The sequence below is a fragment of the Saimiri boliviensis genome, chromosome 19, assembly GCF_048565385.1.
Source record: "Saimiri boliviensis isolate mSaiBol1 chromosome 19, mSaiBol1.pri, whole genome shotgun sequence".
NCBI lineage: Eukaryota > Metazoa > Chordata > Mammalia > Primates > Cebidae > Saimiri > Saimiri boliviensis.
In genome coordinates this window covers 10156357-10177263 of record NC_133467.1, presented here as the reverse complement: position 1 = coordinate 10177263, position 20907 = coordinate 10156357, and the positions used below count along the sequence as shown (strand labels likewise).

The following is a 20907-nucleotide window of genomic DNA, read 5'->3' as shown; positions in this document are numbered from 1 at the left end:
TAGTTCCTGTTTTCCTTATACAGTTGACCTTCTGTGTCCATGGATTCTGCATCTGTGGATTCAACTAACCATGGATCAATAATACTCAAAAAATAGTAATTCTACAAAGTTCCAAAAAACGAAACTTGAACTTGCCACACACCAAGTACTATGTTGAATTCATGCAAATGAAATGTCACGTAGACACTGTATTAGGGTATTATAAGGAATCTAGAGATGATTTAGAGTATACGGGAGGATGTGTGGGGGTTATGCAAATACTATGCCATTTTATATCAGGGACTTGAGCATCTGCAGATTTTGGTATCTGCAGAGAGGTCCTGGAACCAGTCCCCCACAGATACCGAGGGACAACTGTATTGTTTTTAAAGCTAAAAATGTTTTCAGAGTGAATTCCATTTTGCCTACCAGATAATCAAGACCTATAATATAAAGCTTTAGTAATTGAGTAAGTGTGGTTTGGTGTAACAGAACAGAATAAAGCAAACAGACGTACAATACATGACAAAGCTGACTTTGTAGGCCAGTTAGAAGAAAACAGAGAAGAATATCACTATGACCATGAGGTAGGGAAGAATTTTGAATAAGCCACAAAGGATGTAGGTCTTAAGGAAAATAAAATTAAGAAGCTCTTAAAGGTAAAACCCAAATGTTCATTGAAAATATAATGGGTAACTAAACTGTGACATCGTCTTGTGATGGGAATACTATACATCAGTGAAAATGAGTGACTATAGGTACACATATCATGATGGAGGAATCTCATAAATATAAAGATGAGGCAGTAGAGTAAGCAGCAGCACATGCCTATATATGATTTCATTGATCTAAAGTAAAACAAAAAACAGGCAGAACTAAGGCACGTGTTGTGAATTAGTATATGATAAAACAATAAAGAGATACAAAGAAATGAAAAGGCTTTAGTTCTTTCTGACCAAATGGAAGACAGTGGAACCAGAGGCTCTGTTTCATAATCTGGGTGGTAATTACATGAGCGTTCAATTGTTATTATGCAAAAAATGTACAAATAGCATTGTATGTCTTCTGTGTATTAGGTATATCACGATTGGAAAGTTGAAAAGAAAAAATTTTAACTTGGAAAAAAAAAGAATGTATCTATATGAGGCTCTATAGAGTGCCTAATACATTTTCCCACTTACAGTAGAAACTTGAAAATATGTTTGTTGAATACCAACAGATGACTATACCTAAATGTTTCATTTAAAAGGTCAGTACCTGTTCAAGTTAAAAACAGTAATTAGTAGTTTTCTAGATTGTTCTGGAACTGACTCTAACCTTAATGATAAAATGTACTTTGTGTGACTTTGAGGCTGTCCCTCCTTCAAAGAGGCTGTGTTACCTCCTTCAAAGAGGCTACAGATCTGTTGTGGTCTTCTACCTAAATACAAACCAACTTCTTGAGAGTACCAATGACACTGGCACATTTGACAGTCACCCCCCTCCCCAAAATAAATTTGACCATTACATGTATATATGGATAGCCCCATCAATCGAAATCATAAGCAGAAGGAGGTAAGTTACTTCTGGTTCTTCCAGAAGATTGCAACAAAAATTACCTCGTTCATAATCACTTTAACCCGGCTCAATGTCTACGGAATCACTGCTGCCGTGGCCACTGTGGTGTCGCAGTTAGGAGACCTCTGGGGGGTAGGAAATGGGCTCTGTGATTTAATTTTTACTTTCAGAGAAAACTGGACATGTTAAAATCCACTTACCATTTACCATGTCAGTATGATGATGCGGCTGATGTTTTCACCCTCGGGTAAATGTTGTGCGGCAGCCACCACCTCCCTAGCCCACTTCACTGCTGATCACTTTCATCCACTGTGTCTGCCTTTGGGGACAGCAGATACCTGATAACACAGCCAAGCCACTTTGTCATCCGAGATGTCTGAAATACGCTATTTTTAAACGCTTCCCTCATCGCAGAGTTCTAAAGAGAGATTGAATGGAGGAGAATTTCTCCTTTCTGTTTGAAAGAATACTTACTTAACTTTGATGCTCTGAAGCAGCACATTCACAGACTGGTGTGTGCTGAAGCTTTCAGAGGAGAAAATTCTGTTTTCCAAACAGCAGCATGCTCCTGGGTGTGTCTGTGTGTGTGTGTGTGTGTGTGTGTGTGTGTGTGTGTGCGCGCGTGTACACATGTGTATATGTATTTTAAACTGTGAATCAGAACATTAGATGCCTGGAATTCAATTAAGAAATCTTCCTGCTGCTGCTTCGACATAACACCAAATGGCGGATGACGCCGGTGCAGCGGGGGGCGCTCGGAGGCCCCGGGGGCCCTGGGATGGGGAACCACGGTGGCTTCCGCGGAGGTTTCAGCAGTGGTATCCGGGGCCGGGGTTGCGGCCGTGGACCGGGCCGGGGCCGAGGCCGCGGAGCTCGTGGAGGCAAAGCCGAGGGTAAGGAGTGGATGCCTGTCACCAAGTTGGCCCGCCTGGTCAAAGACATGAAGATCAAATCTCTGGAAGAGATCTATCTCCTCTCTCTGCCCATTAAGGAATCTGAGATGATTGACTTTTTCCGGGGGCCTCTCTCAAGGATGAGGTTTTGAAGATCATGCCGGTGCAGAAGCAGACCCGTGCTGGCCAGCGCACCAGGTTCAAGGCGTTTGTTGCTATTGGGGACTATAATGGTCACGTCGGTCTGGGTGTTAAGTGTTCCAAGGAGGTGGCCACTGCCATCCGTGGGGCCATCATCCTGGCCAAGCTCTCCATTGTCCCTGTGCGCAGAGGCTACTGAGGGAACAAGATCGGCAAGCCCCACACCGTCCCTTGCAAGGTGACAGGCCACTGTGGTTCTGTGCCGGTGCGCCTCATCCCCGCGCCCAGGGGCACTGGCATCGTCTCGGCACCTGTGCCTAAGAAGCTGCTCATGATGGCTGGTATCGATGACTGCTACACCTCAGCTAGGGGCTGCACTGCCACCTTGGGCAACTTTGCCAAGGCTACATTTGATGCCATCTCTAAGACTTACATCTACCTGACCCCTGATCTCTGGAAGGAGACTGTATTCAATAAGTCTCCCTATCAGGAATTCACGGACCACCTCATCAAGACCCACACCAGAGTCTCCATGCAGAGGACCCAAGCTCCAGCTGTGGCTACAACATAGAGTTTTTATACAAGAAAAATAAAGTGAATTACATTGCCAAAAAAAAAAAAAAATCTTCCTGGAGGGCCAAGAGAAGAGTTTTACTTTCCTACTTGCTGACATATAGGATCAATTTACTATGCAGATACATGAAATAAGATGACGATTCTTTTTCCCCATGAGTAGAAGGACAATCCCGTATCATAAAGGCAGGTCTTCCTCATAGCATCATGAAGGCATGTCATTCTCATACCTTCATTTAATGCTTTAATCCGATATCAAGCAAGTGACCTACTGTCTTTGACCTTCAGTTTTCTCAGAACTGGAAGTGAAAAATCCTGTTTTGTGGGCCTGGAAAACAAATGACATAGGGTATGCTCACTGCCTATCGCATCATCTGGCACTTGGTAAGAATGCCTTAAATAATAGAAACAACCCAAATGCCTTTCACAGGAGGTGGTGTGAACGCACTACACTGTATTCACACAATGGTATATCGGTCAGCAGTTCAACCAGACGCACAGCAGCAATGCACAATATTGGATGGGCCCTGGCAGTATAATATCACAAGAAAAGAATAAGTCCTGAAAGATTACATAGAACATGATGCACTCTTTGTAAAGTTAAACACAACTGAAATAATCTGTCTTTTAAAGGCACACATAGAGATGTGTTAAAACTATAGAAGAGGAAAGTGAGGGAGTGATCGTTACATCGGGTTGTGGAAATACACACACAGATCGGAGCTAACACGGAGTCAGCTCTGGGCTGTTGTCAAGGTCCTCACTTTTGTTTGTTTTTATTTTTGATTTCACAAGTGTTTATTATGCTACTGTTAAAAAAACAAAGTCATTAACAAAATAAAAGTGAGCTATACATGAACTGCTAGTAGGAATCTGCCACAGAATGAGGGTTAGGATGAATCTGTTTTCCTGAGGTCCAGTTGAAAACTAATGATGATCATAAAGAAAATACTGTATTCAGGCCAAGATTTACCGGGAACCCACTTGGCAATTGAATTTCAGTTTTGCAGGGAAGGCAGAACTTTACGCCGACCCTCTCAGGGTTTCTGGCTGAGCCTGAGAAATAAATTGACATGAGACAGATTTAACAGGAGAAAAGCCTATCAATTTCTGCATGTACATGGGAGCCCCTATAGGAAAATGAAGACCCAGGAAGTGACAAAACCCACATATTTGTATACTAGGTTGAACAAACGGGCAGTTGTGGAAAACCACCTGAAATATGTGGGGAGACTAAAGGAAGCAAAGAATTATTTTAACAAGGCCTCTCAGCACAGAGTTCTCTTGGCCTTGACTCCCTGTCTCCGGTGATGAGAATGTTTCTCTCCTCCTGGTCTTGGGAGGGCATTGTTCACGTGGGAGTTTCACCTCATACTTTCAGGAAGAAATGAGGAGGTCAGAAATCCCCTCCTGCACCTGCTGTTTTCAGTTGCCTTAAGCTCAAAATAATCCTTATGCCAAAGTGGTCCTATCTTAAGGTGGTTTATCCTGCCCTGCTTCACTGGTGAGATATTAGGGAATTAGGACTTTGTCTCCTCAAACTTTCGTGCTTAACTTTTTATCATTTGCAGATTTTAATTTTTAAGACACTAAAAGTGAAAGCCCCATGTCTTTTAGCTCTAAAGCTCATTTTGCCCACCATTCATTAATTTGATTAATTTGCATGAAGATGTCAGTGCTGTCATCCCTAGTCCCATAAAGCTGAGAAGTCTCAGGAAGAAGAGTGTTTGAGGGTGCAGAGTTAACTCACAAGAGCTTTGTCAGCGCTAAGGGCCACAGGGCGTGTTCCAGTGGCGCAGTGAGCTTTCAAGGTTGAGTTTTAGTTACTAGAGAGAAATAGGAATTACCGAAATCATCGAGCCTTATTGACTAAGTCAGGTACCAAGGTGCAGGCTTTTGTAAGTGACTATTAATGAATCTTAGAATCAATTATTCATCCTTTATAAATTTAGGTCATAAACAATTCAGTGATCCCTTTCTAATACCTTGAAAAAAAAAATAGCCAGTGAGTTTTTCCTCCTCACCTCCCCCACTCGCAGTCATCAAAATGTGCATCGGAAAGGATTTTAGAATCAAGTCGTTACCCGGGGGCTCTTTTCCACGGTGCAGTTTGTACTCTTGAAGGTAGACACATATTCACGCCACTGTGTGGATAAGTTTCTTCCACATGGGAAGAGGGGACTCAGGTTTATCTAGGCGGGAATCCGTTGATATGGGTTAATTTATTTTGTCAGAGTGAAAATTCTGTCTCTGCCCCACTGAAGAAATTTCTCTGCTTCTGTCTTAAACAATCCCACAGAGAACTGTGGAGGAGGCCTCATGCTTTCAGATGACACCCCTCCAGAGACGATGCACAGGTGACCCGTGTGGGTATTTGCTCCCCTGGCCATGTCTGACAGTCTCTGTCACTTCCAGTGAGCATGCAGGCTATCTGGAGGAGCCTGTCTGGTGCTCCAGGCTTTGACAATCACAAAGCTCCCTTCCATTCAGTCTTTTCTAACACAACCCATGCACTGTACTTGAAGATGTGAAGACAGTGACTCAGTCTGGTGTGTGCCTCTTCTTCGTGGGTTATAAGATGTGGCCAAGGCAGGCAGGGTGTTCTAATGACCTTAGACAAAGCAAAAGCAGGCAGCATTGCTGTATCATGGGACAACACAAAGCTGAAACCCCTGAGAGTTTTGTGGTTGCTTTCCCGTATAAGCATCCCAAGATCCTTAGCCAGCACTTTTGGTCTCAAGCTCCTGATAGGGACTCGTTACCCTGTGATAAGTGCATTCTTGATCACAGAGATGGCGGATGCATTTGCAGAAGTGCTTTTATTTAAAAATTCCCCCTCTTGTTCCTCTCATATGCATATGTATGAGTACTGACCAAACGTGGATGTTTTCTTGTAGTATTTAAATAAAGGAGCTAATGGAAGTTAGTGACAATCGTAGACAGAAGGGACCCCAGAGACCAGCCCTGGTTTTATAGATAAGGACTCAGGCCCTGCACATCACCCATGCTGACAAACTCCGATGCTTCAGTGAGGGGTCATGAATCACGTGAAGGGCTCTTGTGAGGACTCTGTCAATTAATTAAGAAATATTTTTTGCCCTCCTGTTATATTCAAGGCAACATATGCTAAAACCGCCAACCAGTGAGTTTCCGCAATGAACGTCAAATCCTTAAAATGCCATTTTTTTGAGGCCTCTGGAATATTTTCTAGGACAACATATACATACGGTTATCTATCTATCCAGTTACATATATTAAGAGAGAGCAATCTGGCCAGGCGCAGTGGCTCACACCTGTAATCCCAGCACTTTGGGAGGCTGAAGCGAGTGGATCACCTGAGGATTTCAAGACTAGGAGTTCGAGACTAGCTTGGCCTACATGGTGAAACGTTATCTCTACTAAAAATACCAAATATTAGCTGGACATGATGGCTCACCCCTGTAGTCCCAGCTACTCGGGAGGCTGAGGCAGGAGAAAGGAGAATCGCTTGAACCTGGGAGGCAGAGGTTGCAGTGAGCCAGGATTGCACCATTGCATTCCAGCCCAGGCGACAGAGCAAGACTCTGCCAAAAGAGAGAGAGAGAGAAAGATCTTAATGCCTTTCCCATTTGGAACCTGGAGCTGTCCAGCAAACTGACCTCTTAAGACCTTGGCCATGAACATAAAAGACATTCAAAAGGAGCCTGAGCACCCAAAACAAGTGACAGAATATGGATGCTTCCACTCACAAGAAAGCCCCAGGCTCCCCGCCGGAGTCTGTTTATACTAATTTTACACACAACTCTAACCAATTTGGCTGTGCTGTTTCCATGTAGAGTGGAAGCAGCAACCGGGAAGAAAGCTGAAAGAGGCTGGACACCATGCGGACAAGAAATGAGAGAAAAACCTCAAAAGCGGGCAAAAAACAAATGCCCTGGAGACCGAAGCCATTTTGCTTAAAAGCGAGCCGGCTCAACCCATCTAGTGGTTCTGGGTATCACAGTATTACAGAAGAGCATTGTAATTTAAGACCATGGAAATGGTCTCTCATTAAGTGAAAGCTAAGAAATGTTTATGAGAGAGATCCTCTATTATGAGAATATGACATTTAGAAAGATTTGCATCTGGCCGGGTGCGGTGGCTCAAGCCTGTAATCCCAGCACTTTGGGAGGCCGAGGCGGGTGGATCACGAGGTCAAGAGATCGAGACCATCCTGGTCAACATGGTGAAACCCCGTCTCTACCAAAAATACAAAAAAATTAGCTGGGCATGGTGGCATGTGCCTGTAATCCCAGCTACTCAGGAGGCTGAGGCAGGAGAATTGCCTGAACCCAGGAGGCGGAGGTTGCAGTGAGCCGAGATCACGCCATTGCACTCCAGCCTGGGTAACAAGAGCGAAACTCCGTTTCAAAAAAAAAAAAAAGAAAAGAAAAGAAAAAAAGAAAGATTTGCATCCAACATGGCTCAGATAAAAAATGTTTTGGTGCTTGAGACAGTGAAAACATGAATAACCTGGGAAAACTCAGCTATGCAAACTGGCTTTTCTGCAGATCCACAGAGAGGAGACAGTTTAATGTACTCTCACCATCCCAGATTCTCTTCTGCCTTTCAAACCTGCAATAAGAGACGGCGTGTTTCCCAAACAAAACATTGACCTTGTTTGAATGATCAGATAAAAGGCAGAAAAATTACATGATATATGTGAAAGTGCTTTGTAAACCATGAAAATTGATTAATGGTATCAGATAGGTACACTGTTTTTCTCTGATAGCCGAGTTGATGTCATTGCTCACAGCTTTTAAATGTTGCTTTTACACAGAGGGGAGAAGTTCCTCGGAGCTTCAGGCTCCAGTCTGTCACAGGAGGTTTGGAATGTTTCAGGTCACTTGTGCCCCTCCCTGTGGCCCCTAAAGGATAAGACATGATGTTAAAGGGTCCATCTGATGGGCTTCTCATCACACTTGGATATAAAGGAAAGAAGCCATTCCAGAGCCCGTTCCTCCCCGTTCCTCCACTCCACCCCATTCCTCAGACAGGACAGCCAGTAGGCACTGATAGTAACTGAAGGAAATGCTGTGTGATAACATCTTATCCAGCATCCCTCACCTCCTTGGAACACCCACAGCTATCTGCTAGGTAGAAACAACTGTCATTAAGACCCTGTTACCGCTAAGCCCCATACGACCCCATGCCCTTCCCATCTCTAATTCATCGCTGCTCTCCTTACCATCTCCACCAGACATGTCAGCTGTCTCACTAAGTAAGCTGTTAAATGCCACAGGACAAGAAACACAGAGCAAATGCTACTCAGACATGCGTTCTCCCACATTCCAATGGAATTGTATTTTCAGAGGGTATCTGCTGCCACCATTGCCGAAAGTGCTCAGAAGTAATATAGGTCATCTGTACGTCCTCAGCTTGATTGCCACCAGCCCACGCCGATAGTCAGCTGTAGATCATGCTGATACTGACAACCTTTGTAAAATACATACTTCAATACAATAACTAGGATGCATTTTCTTTTTTATTTTTCTTTTCTTTTCAATGCAGTGTTGAAATACACCGTGTGCTGCTTGCTCATACTTTTTTTAAAAAAAATCACAAATGTGTATCTGAAGAATGAATTTGGCATGCAGCTCCCAGTAACATTACTATAAATAGCATCTGTACATTGAAAGGAAATTGTCTTCCTTTAAGTCATAGGCACTGATAGACTATTATGAAACACATTTGCAGGACAACTGTACTGTTTATCCTAAATGTAACTTCAGAGTATTTCAGTGGAAAAGTCTGCAGTAAGTAAATGTCTGCCCCAAAGTTTGAGGGCTCAGCATCTCAGCATTTTTCCCTTGAGGGGACCAGGTTAGCAAAGCACTGAAATATGCACTTAACTGCCTTTTGTTTTTCAGCATGCACATCTCTGAAAGCCAACAAGAATTCTTCAGAATGCTGGATGAAAAAATCGAAAAGGTAGGAAGTGGAATCAAAGACCTACATCTCTCAAGGGAAGTATACTAATGGCTTCATATATGAGGGCAATAACATTCTTGTTTCTATGTCATAAAGCTATTTTTGTGAAGGCTTGGGTGGAGAGTTAAATAAAAGTCACCACCCTTCCAAAATAAAGTGTGTATGAAAACGTTTACTATAGAATAGAGACTCCCAGGACCCAGGACTGTCCCTGCTTATTAAAGTATGTAAGTCAGTTGGAAAGCAATAAGCAGTCTTCTTTCCTAGACAGAGCATTCTGACCTCTGCGTGCCATTTTGCACCCAATGCCCGTACTAACCTCAGACTGCAAGGGGACCCTCAGTACCTGCTGAAACCTATCAAGGGCCTGTGCATGGCACTGCTCTGAATTCTTTGCAAACGTGTTATACCTAATTCAGTTTATACTTATCTCAGGATAATGACATTGCGACAGGTATTATCTGCATTTTATAGAAAAGGAAACTGAGGCTCAGAATGCTTGAGACATTTACCCATATTTGCAAGCCTAACAGTGGACAAGTTGGAATTCCAGCCCAGGTCTGTCTGACTCCAAAGCAGTGTCTTCAAGTTCCTTCTGTGGTAGCGTGTGGGGATTTATAGTGACAGGAAGATACAAAGTTGACCTGTGTGGAAATTGAACCCACAGTTTTGATTTCAGTGTGCCACGTGCTAATGAACAGAATAAAGCATGGAATAGGGTCATAATTAAGAGTTTACATACTTATAGAATTTAAATTCATCTCTGCCAAGGGGTGAATTTTAAATGTTAAAGTTACAAATTCGAGTATTACAATAATTTTCTTATTCTAAAGAATAGTGAAATCCTAAGTTCAGAACATACCACACTACAGTTAAGGCAAAACAGGCTGATTTTACATTTGAAATCTTTTCAGTTTTAATATATATTTCCTTTTTACTTTGTGTTGCCTTTTATTTTAGTATTTTTAATGAATTCCTAAATTATGATGTGTATCACTCAAAGGAAGATCATGAAGGCAGTCTTAAATTCATTAGTATTTAGCAGCAGATCTCACTTTGAGGTGGACCCTCTGAGGGAATAATTGTATAATCTTCTAAGCCACCATTAAAAGACCAGCAAAGGTCACCAATGTGAAAAATAGAGATGGATAATGAATATTAAAATGAGAGTTAAATCTATAGTGTTCCCTGGATGTGCATAAATACTTATTAAAGTATAATAATTTTTTTTATTTTCAGTGAAATTGTGGCTTATAAATGACTTTCTAAGTTGAAAACTTTATCCAGAATAGTTGCCAAGTTTCACATATTGGTTCAAAAGCTGTTAAATTTGTCAGTAATCTATTTTAGTAAAGAGAAGCATAAAAAGAAATACAGGTTAAAATATTCCTAATTCAAAATCCAAAATCGTTAACTTTTTGAGTGCAGCCATGATGCTTGGAGCGTTTCAGATTTCTGGACTAGGGTTGCTCAACGGGTAAGTATATGTAACCCAAATATTCAAAAATTCAAAAATGTTCAAAATTCAAAACACTTCTGGCCTCAGGCATTTCAGGTAAGAAATACTCAACCTGTATTTTCTTCCCACGGGAATGATGAAGATCTTTTCTTCCTCTCTTTATGTGGACTTTACCCCGACTAGCTTTTTGACAAGAAAAAGATGTATGTAGTAGATAGGGGTAGACAGTAAAAGTTAAAACCTGAATTTTAAGTTACCTTTTTAAACAACGCTTACAAACACTTAAGATGATCTAATCTATTGTGTGTGTGTGTGTGTGTGTGTGTGTGTGTGTGTGTGTGTGTGTTTTGTTTTTGTTTTTGTTTTTGTTTTTGTTTTGTGAGACAAGGTCTCACTTTGTCGCCCAGGCTGGAGTGCAGTGGTGCAATCTCAGCTCACTGCAGCCTGCAGCCTCCACCTCCTGGGTTCAAGCAGTTCTCCTGCCTCAGCCTCCCAAATAGCTGGGATCACAGGTGTGTGCCACCATGACCAGCTAACTTTTGTATTTTTAGTAGAAACAGGGTTTCACCATCTTAGCCAGGCTGTCCTGAACTCCTGACGTCAGGTGATCTACTCACCTCGACCTCCCAAAGCGCTGGGATTACAGGCATGAGCCACGGTGCCCAGCCCAGTGTATTTTGTAATTGAAATTCTACCTCCTTTTACTCGAAATTGAACTTCATTGCCCCCACCTGAAATTTGAGATCCATCCCCTTTAGCTTTTGCATCCAGAATGTAGAGTATGATTGTAGCACAACAAAAATAAAGTTTATAACTTGATCATTTATCGGATGGAAGCTTCCGTGGACAAAGGAGTATTGATAGATCCAACATAAACACTGTTTCCACTATTGAATACATTTTCATTTGAAGAAGAGCTGTGTATCAGTCATAACATGTACTCAGCTATAGAGTCTCACAGGCAATTTTCTATCCTCTCTGAGCTATGCTTTCCTGCCTCTCCTCTCTCAGTTAAAGTTCATCTTTCCAAGTATTTTGAATATGCTATCTTATGTATTGTTTAAATATGAAGCCTCCAAAATTAAAATGCTCCTCCTTAATATATGAGTTTGCCTAATGTAATCTTCACCATAGTTTATATAACCAAAATTGAAAGTTGGTCCCTGGGCATTTACTGTTGCTAAATATTTATTTGGTCCAGTCTAGAGTTGAGGACAACCATAAATGCAAGTCAAATCCATTCTTTAGATTTTAGAGAGTTGTTTAAAAAAAGAAAGACGATTAAACTCACCTAGAGCTTCATGTTGAGAGATTGAGTCCTGCTGTGAGTGACCTTGAGTTCTAAGATTTCATCTCTCCCAAAAATGTCCAGTAATTGTTTTTTTCTCCCTTAAATTAATACGAAGTAAAATTGACTGACCCTATGGAGATGTAAACCGCCCTTCCTTGACGCAGCCTATCCATTTACTGGATGTCTTTAAGGCATGGTTTGAATTTGCCTTCTAACCTAATTTGTCTTTGGATACCAAAAGACAAATTCCTGTCTTTCTCAAAATAGATGAAAAGTCCCAGCAGTACACAGAAACTGGGACTAAAAGGTAGTTTAATATTTATAGTAAAGCTTAATTTGCACATTTTGGACTACTCTAATTCAGAGATTGTCACAGTGGAGAGCCACAGTTTGCCTTTGCGTCACAGCAGAACAGACGATTTTCTAAGAAGTTACCGTGACCAAGAAAAAGCAAGTAGCAAAAATGCAATTTAAAAAACGGATTCAGCCAGGCACGGTGGCTCACGCCTGTAATCCCAGCACTTTGGAAGGCTGAGGCAGGCGGATCAGTTGAGGTCAAGAGTTCGAGACCAGCCTGACCAGCAAGGTGAAGCCTTGTCTCTAGTAAATGTATAAAAAGTAGCCAGACGTGGTGGCATGTGCCTGTAATCCCAGCTACTCAGGAAGCTGAGGCAGGAGAATCACTTGAACCCAGGAGATGGAGATTGCAGTGAACTGAGATCTTGCCACTGCACTCCAGCCTGGGCAACAGGGCAACACTTTGTCTCAGAAGAGAAAAAAAAAGACTCAGCACCTACTAAATACTGTACGAAGCATTATGCTAGTTACTCAGGATACAAAATTAGATAGGAAATAGGGAGTACAATATAAATAGGAAGCAGTCCTTTGCTTTGACAAATTCAATTTTAAAAGTGAATTTTTTAAAAAATCTAATTATTTTTCTGATCAAGGAGCCCTTCATCCGTCACCACCACTACCCTGTCACCCCCGCCAGCATGCTTCCCTTCACCCTGCTGTTGTCACTGTCACTGAGAGTGAGGTTCTCCTCTGTGGACCACAGCTAGTTGCCGCCTAAGCTGGTTCAGGGGTTGAAACTTCAGTTCCTTTAACCAGGCACTTGGGACGTGGTACCATTTCACTCTGCCGGTGGCGGGAGGCCACGGCACTGCTGTAGCCGGAGATGACGAAGAGAGACAGATTGTCAGGAGGGCAGTGAAGGTTCGCAGAAGCTTGTAATCAGATTTACTTTTGCTTTTTCCTTTTGGAGAGTGAAAACACTGTGAACCAGTTGGAGCCACCTCACTTCTGTTCACCTCATTATTTTTCACTCTGCTGTCTAACCATCATTATTCCATTGGAGTCTAGTTACTGTTGTGCCTTATGATTCACAGGCCCCTGGAATCTTATTTGAAGTGTTAGCATTTGCCTAACTTTGTGGTTTTAAGAAGATGACAGTTTTCTGCAGAGCAACATAATGATTTTCAAACTTCCTTTTTTCACTGTACCTAGAGAAGGAAGATGGTATCTAGATTAAAGCAGCCCGTGGAGGAGTTTCTGAATATACCAAATACAGGTGACATGAGATGTTAAGCTGTGCTTTCCACTATATATTCCAGTTCATTTGCAAAAAGGGAAAAAAGTAAATAAATTTTTTAGGTATCTGCAACATTAGTATCTTCTACAGGCAAAAACAGGGATTTGTATTTTGCTTTATAAAGATGTAAAACACTGGCTGATGACGAGGCAGTCCTTGGCTTCCTCAAAGAGGATCCTGGATATGAAGCAGAGAATCTAGTACAGTGCCATTTGCACCTGCTTACTGTTCTGATGAAAGGCTTCTTAAACTCTGTTGGGCCTTGTACATCTTTTTGGAGTCTTGTAAAAGTTACAAAGACTGTCCCTATGAAAATGTACAAATCATATTCACAACATTTTTAAGTACAATTTCTGGACCTTAAGACTTGATAGAGCTTGGCCATAGGCCCCATGCAAAGAAACTGGATTTCTTTATTATGTATTGTGTTTACGTGCTTCCCTCAGATCCAGGTCCCAGCTGCAGTCGTGAGCGTGCATGAGCCTAGCTGACGACCTCATCCGTAGATAGTTGTGGCTATAAAGAGGATTAGGGAACTGGGTACAGATGACACCATACAAACTCATTCTTCTTCCTTTCTTACATCCCCTCCTTCCTCCTCTCCTTAAAAATAGTTCATAGTCTCCTGAGGGAGAGCCATGAGCATGCCTGCTGCATCTCACATATTCCTGTCTGATCTTGAGATGCTTAAGAAACTTGTTGAATGAGTGACTGGTGCACCTAAGAACACTGGGCTTCAAATGGAGACAGAAGCATACATAGGCAGGAAATGTGACCTGGAAGACTCCTAGAGTAGAGCTGTCTACTTGGAGCAGCATAGCAGGTATAGAGCAAGCGTGGTGCCAGGTAACTGGATTGACGGAGGCCTAGGGTACAGGCAGCATGGTGCAAGAGAAACAGCCTGTGCTTCAAACCTGGGCTAGAACCAGGGACTGGCTCTGGCAGGAACTGTGTGACCCCAGGTTAACTGAAACTCTCTGATCCTCAGTTTCCTCACTAACAAAATTGGAGAAATAATACTAACTTGTCTGGGATATTGAAGAAAATACACGTAGAGTCTCCAGTAATGTTTGATAATGTTGTACATGCTCTGTGATTGGTAGCCTTCATTTTGGTTGAAGTTGCCTGTATTTGTAACATTAAGGCCGTTTATATAGGAAGGATTTGGGATAGGGTTGGCGGACAGTGCTAAAACTGAACCTGAAAATGCAGAACTTAGCAGCTTGGATCCTGCATGATTAAGTGCCTTCCTATGGTACAAATATCCCCTTGTAGAAAGAGTATTAGAATCGCACACTTTCCAGTGCATTGATCCCCCTGCCTCCTATGTGGTACGATATACATGTTCAGGAGTTAGATTCTTGTGACCACTTCCAGAGCCATTAATTAACCTGTGCTAACTTTTGAGCTGTGATTACAGAATGAGTCAGTGAGTCAGTGGCATGGGTACAGGTGAATCCCCATATATTTTTTTCTGTTTGGAAGTTTCACTCTTTTTTAATTGTTGTGTCTCATTTGAGAGGCTTTTATAAGCCTTTTAAAAGATACTCATTGGCCAGGTCTAGTGGCTCACGCCTATAATCCCAACACTTTGAGAGGCTGAGGTGGGAATATCACTTGAGACCAGGAGTTTGAGACCAGCCTGGGCAACATGGCAAGACCCTGTCTCTACAAAAAAAATAAAATAAAAATTAGCCAGGCATGGTGGCATGCACCTGGAGTCCCAGTTACTTGAGAGGCAGAGGCAGGAGGATCACTTGAACCCAGGACTTTGAGGCTGCAGCAAGCTGTGATCATGCCATTTGCACTCCAGCCTGGGTGACAGAGCAAGACTTTGTCTCTTAAAAAAAAAAAAAAAAAAAAAAAGTATTAATATCAGCCTCATTGTGCTTTTAACAACAAAGGAAAATATTAGGAAAGGGGCTCCAAACTAAATCATAGAAATTGTAAGGCTGGCTTAATTGATTATTTTAATAAGCTTGACATGAACATGTTCTCTGGACCCAGAAATGAGCCAGTGCCATGAGAGGTATATAATGAGAAATTAGAAAATAAGATTCTTGTCTTTAGGGAGCTTCAAATCTGGAAGAATAACATTTTTCATTGTAAGGAACTTTAGAGAATATCTTATTGAATTTACCCTTAACTTTTTTATCTTCCACTAAATAGCACCATCCATAGCAAAGAATGAGACATGTCCATTTGTATCAGCTGGGAAGGAATTATGAGGCATATTACGTTCTGAACTTTGCTGGAAAAATTTATTCTGAAATATCTTGTTATTTCTGTGCACTTTTTCCTCTCCTTCAAAATTCTATTGCCTGCAGGCACATTCTGCTCTGTTCCTAGAGAAAGCATTCTTAGAGCAGACACTTCTAGACTGCCCTCACTTCAATTCCACTTTTCTAAGTTGATTGAAAATGGAGTACCAAAAAATTTTCAGTTCGTATTTACAAAATCGATTGTTGGAGGCTTAGAGATGCTTAATCATACCCTGCCTCTTTTCTGAGTTCCTTATAAGTTTAAAACAGACACAGGAAGCCAGATGAGTATCATGGTAAGTATCTACCTTATTAGTGGGCCAGACGATTCGCAGGTGCGGATTCAGAGCTAGTTGGGAATATATTCATAACACTTAAAACATTTTGTAGGCATAATACATAAAGCAGGAATATTAGTACAAACCAGTAAAACCATCAATTAAACCACAGTCAAGTTCACTGCATCATTCTTTATTCAACAGCAAAAAAACTGGAAGCAAGCTAAGTATCTACCAATGAAGAAATGAATAATTAAAACCCTCCATATTCCTACAGTGCAGTATTATAATATTATCCAGCAGTTAAGAGACATGAACAAGGCATATATATATATATATATATATATATATATATATATATATATGGAGAGAGAGAGTCACAATTACAGATTTCAAATACAATTATTAAGTGAATAGAGGATTATGCAGAATGATAAAAATTGTATGGCACCATGGGCATTAAAAACACAAAATATATTGTTTATAGATGGACATTCAACAGATATTTATTAAGCACCATCTGTCTTTACATGGTGTATTTACAAATGGTATGTGTTTGTTATATATTTAAATATTCATACTCCAATGAAAGTATAGTATATTTGTTATATCAGTAAGACATGAATATCAAAGTATCTAAAACGATACCAAACATACAAACCGACCAAACCCATGAACATTCCTGTGCCTGGGGATGGGAGGTGAGCAATGGGTGGTAGTTTCATTTCTTAGAAGGAATTCCTGGCAGAGGCTAACAGCAGATGATACAAGGCATTACTAGTTTTTATGTCTAATGGTGGGGATATAGTGTCCATTTACATTCTTCATACCTTTCTGTATCTTTTGAATTTCTCAAAATCAAAAGAAGTCTGTGAAAACAGGAATGTATTTATGACAAAGTGTCAAATAGAAAAAAAAAGCGGATTACACAGTGGTCACACTGGCTTTGCTACACCTTCCCCTGGGTCCCAACATGTGGACTTGGATGGAAGAAAACCTTCAGGAAATGCTAACATGGGCCCAGCTCTAGGTCATCTGAAACACTGCTGATTTAGATTTCACTTGAAATCGCCACTGTTTCCAAGGGCTCTGCTAGTCATGGCCAGAGAGGCAGTTGAATTTCCTGACCTCTATTAATTGCTGTTCTTACTGGCCAGTTAGCCAAATGTATGACAACCCTTAGTTTAACCTGTGTTTCATAATTCAGTAAGCTGGGTAGTCCCCATGGATCAGTAGTTACGATGGCCCCAGCCTGGCATGTGTCCTCTGGGTCCCCTTCAATCATTATCCTCCCAAAGTGCTCATTCCCAGAAAATGGGTTAATCAGGCCAGTGGGAGCATCAGGCTCCATAGTAGTCCCATGGGCCCTACTTTCTTCTTCTTCTGGGGTACATGCAGGTTGGCCACCTTAGCCATGCTCTGGAAGTGGAAGGAAGCCAAATAGAAGTGTTCTTCCCAACCCTAGGCCCTGGTTGACCCCTCCTTACTGCCCTTTGGGCCCCTCTCCTTACCATCTGGCTGGTCCATTGTCCTCTGCCTTATAGAGAGAGGGGCCTCCCATCAATAGCTGAAGTCTTCTTCCTGGCCAAATGTATGTGCTTCCCATTCTGAAAGCAAAGAGAAAGGAAGGGAAGGGGAGCCCTGTGGTCCAGCAAACAGTGCCACTTCCCTTTGTGGAGAGGAAAGAAAGGAACCAACCTAAAGTATGTCCCTTACCTCTCCCTCTCCGGGGCACAGCCCATGAAACAGTAAAAGGGCAAACTCAACCTCCTATCTTTTCTCCACGTGTGACTGGCTGAGTCCGTCACCATCTAGAGGGTCTAAGCAGGTGTGAGGCAAAGGACTAACGGGAACCTGCCAAGTTCTCTAATCTAGCAAGAAAACTGATCCTCATCTAACTCTTTCTGGTATTTTCCAGTTAAAAACTGTAATCAAAGAAGATGTGTGATTAGTTTCCCCAAACCTCCATCCAAGTTCAATATGAGTTCTAGAGGTGTACATGGAACAGAGAGCTTTTTTTTTTTAATTGCATTTTAGGTTTTGGGGTACATGTGAAGAACATGCAAGATTGTTGCATAGGTACACACATGGCAGTGTGGTTTTCTGCCTTCCGTCTCCTCGCCTGTATCTTTCATTTCCCCCCATGCTATCTCTTCCCACCTCCCCACACCCCTGTCCCTCCCCCATTTCCCCCCAACGGACCCCGGTGTGTAGTGCTCCCTTCCCTGTGTCCCTGTGTTCTCATTGATCAACGCCCGCCTATGAGTGAGAATATGCGCTGTTTGATTTTCTGCTCTTGTGTCAGTTTGCTGAGAATGATGGTTTCCAGGTTCATCCATGTCCCTACAAAGGACATGAACTCATTGTTTTTGATGGCTGCGTAATATTCCATGGTGTATATGTACCACATTTTCCCTATCCAGTCTATCATCGTTGAGCATTTGGGTTGGTTCCAGGTCTTTGCTATTGTGAACAGTGCTGCAATGAACATTCGTGTGCACGTGTCCTTAATAGTAGAATGATTTATAATCCTTTGGATATATACCCAGTAATGGGATTGCTGGGTCAAATGGGATTTCTATGTTTAGGTCATTGAGGAATCACCACACTGTCTTCCACAATGGTTGAATTAATTTACATTCCCACCAACAGTGTAAAAGTGTTCATATTTCTCCGCATCCTCTCCAGCATCTGTTGTTTCCAGATTTTTGAATGATCGCCATTCTAACTGGTGTGAGATGGTATCTCAGTGTGGTTTTGATTTGCATTTCTCTAATGACCAGTGATGATGAGCATTTTTTCATATGTTTGTTGGCCTCCTGTATGTCTTCTTTTGTAAAGTATCTGTTCATATCCTTCGCCCATTTTTGAATGGGCTTGTTTGGTTTTTTCTTGTAGATCTGTTTTAGTTCTTTGTAAATTCTGGATATCAGCCCCTTGTCAGATGGGTAGACTGCAAAAATGTTTTCCCATTCTGTTGGTGGCCGATTCGCTCTACTGACTGTTTCTTTTGCCGTGCAGAAGCTGTGGAGTTTGATTAGCTCCCATTTGTCTATTTTGGCTTTTGTTGCCATTGCTTTCGGCGTTTTGGTCATGAAGTCCTTGCCTACGCCTGTGTCCTGAATGGTTTTGCCTAGATTTTCTTCTAGGGTTTTTATGGTGTTAGGTCTGATGTTTAAGTCTTTAATCCATCTGGAGTTAATTTTGGTGTAAGGTGTCAGGAAGGGGTCCTGTTTCTGCTTTCTGCACATGGCTAGCCAGTTTTCCCAACACCATTTATTAAACAGGGAATCCTTTCCCCATTGTTTGTTTTTGTCAGGTTTGTCGAAGATCAGATGGTTGTGGGTATGTTGTATTTCCTCTGAGGCCTCGGAACAGAGAGCTCTTTCAGGACAAAGCGCTCTAAAGAGTTTGTCTGAAAGACACATCTTTGTCAAGAGGCAGATGAATTAAAATGCCAGATTTGCTAAAACCGTTGTCCTAAAGGAAGCGAATCCTAAGGGAGGTGGGTGAAGCTGCAGTCTACCAAGTGGCTTTTCCCAGATTTCCTGGCTTGGGGGCAAGGTGATAGTATTTAACTCTTAACATTTGAGAATACACTAAGGCATCCAACAAATTGCGTGGAAATCTTCCACAGAATGATATGTCTGATTAGAAGAAATCAGTCCTAACAGGAAAGAATTTTATAAGACAATGTTAAGTGAAAAAAGCAAATATAAAACATTGTGTCTATATTAGGATTGAAATGGTATTAAAATGACATTCATATGGACAAGATTGAAATGAAATTTGAAGACTGGGAAGATGCGGTTGGAGATAATTTTTCATTTAATTTTGATTTTTATCGTTTTCTTGTTTGTAAAATAAGAACAGTTTTTACAAAAGACTTCTGGAGAGATGTCTCTCAAGGTGGAAATTATCCCTGCCGTTTGAGCTCTAAGAGGGCCAAACCCTTGAGCAGTGTAGCCTCTGATGCTACTGGTGGTAATTCTGTTCTCTGGCGCAGGGCAGGCAAAATATGGCCCATAGGCCACATCCAGCCTGTGAGACAAGAATGGTTTTTACACGTTTAAATGGTTGGGAGAAGACAAAAGAAGAAGACTATTTTGTGGCATGTGAAAAACTGCATGAAATTCAAATTTCAGTGTCCATAAATAAAGTTTTATTGGGACTCAGCCATACCCATTCATCTACTTTTATCTATGGCTGCTTTCAAGTTTACGATGGCACAGTTGAATTGCAATGAGACCATATGGAAGGCAAAGCCTAAAATATTTACTGTGGCCCTTCCCAGAGGAAGTTTGCCCAGGCCTGCTCTTGGACATGTGTTCAATATGGCCAAGAGAACGTGTCTTTATCCGCACTCCTGCTCGCCTTCTTGTGGGGAAAGAACGTTGTTGAAGTCATCCAAGTGCCAGCCTCAGATAAAGACCGAGAAGTATGTGCCTTAAAGCTTCCAAAATATCCTCCTTACTGTTGGTGAAATGGGGATTCAGGTATAATAAACACTTCATGGGGGTTTCAAAGCTGTTTAGTTAATACTTATTCTCTCTTGGAAATGAAAAGCCCAATATCCTGGAATTGTTGTCACTGCTGCTGTTATCACGGTGATCGTTCCTGTATATGGTCAAAGAAACAGTCAGTGGCTGTCCCTCTCCACTGCTCATTACAAATGAGACCTTTTTCCAGCTGAAATAATAGCGTGTGAGTCTAATTAGAATAAAGCTCATTAGACACGGAGCCAGCCATTAATGCCTCAATTGATTTTTCTAATGAAGTAAGCCAGGGGAGGAGACTTTAACAGCACAGCTAATTATTTTTTGCTTTTCTTCAGCATGTCTTTGGCATTTAAAACTGTGCTTATAACTTGTTGTTTGACTGTAAATGAAAATGCTGCTGAAAAGTGCTCTGTGATTAAAGAGGCTCTGACAC

The 20907-nt window shown here is 41.7% G+C and overlaps 1 protein-coding gene and 1 pseudogene across 1 annotated transcript in view; both read left to right on the top strand.

Annotated features, from left to right (window-relative positions):
• C19H1orf21 (chromosome 19 C1orf21 homolog) overlaps nt 1–20907 on the top strand; it is a 335853-nt gene that overhangs the window by 301228 nt on the left and 13718 nt on the right. Inside the window, exon 6 of the mRNA XM_074389972.1 lies at nt 9032–9092. Coding sequence (XP_074246073.1) covers nt 9032–9092 — 61 coding nt within the window. The remainder of the gene's footprint in view (nt 1–9031; nt 9093–20907) is intronic.
• On the top strand, nt 11–9016 carry LOC141582250 (small ribosomal subunit protein uS5 pseudogene; annotated as a pseudogene).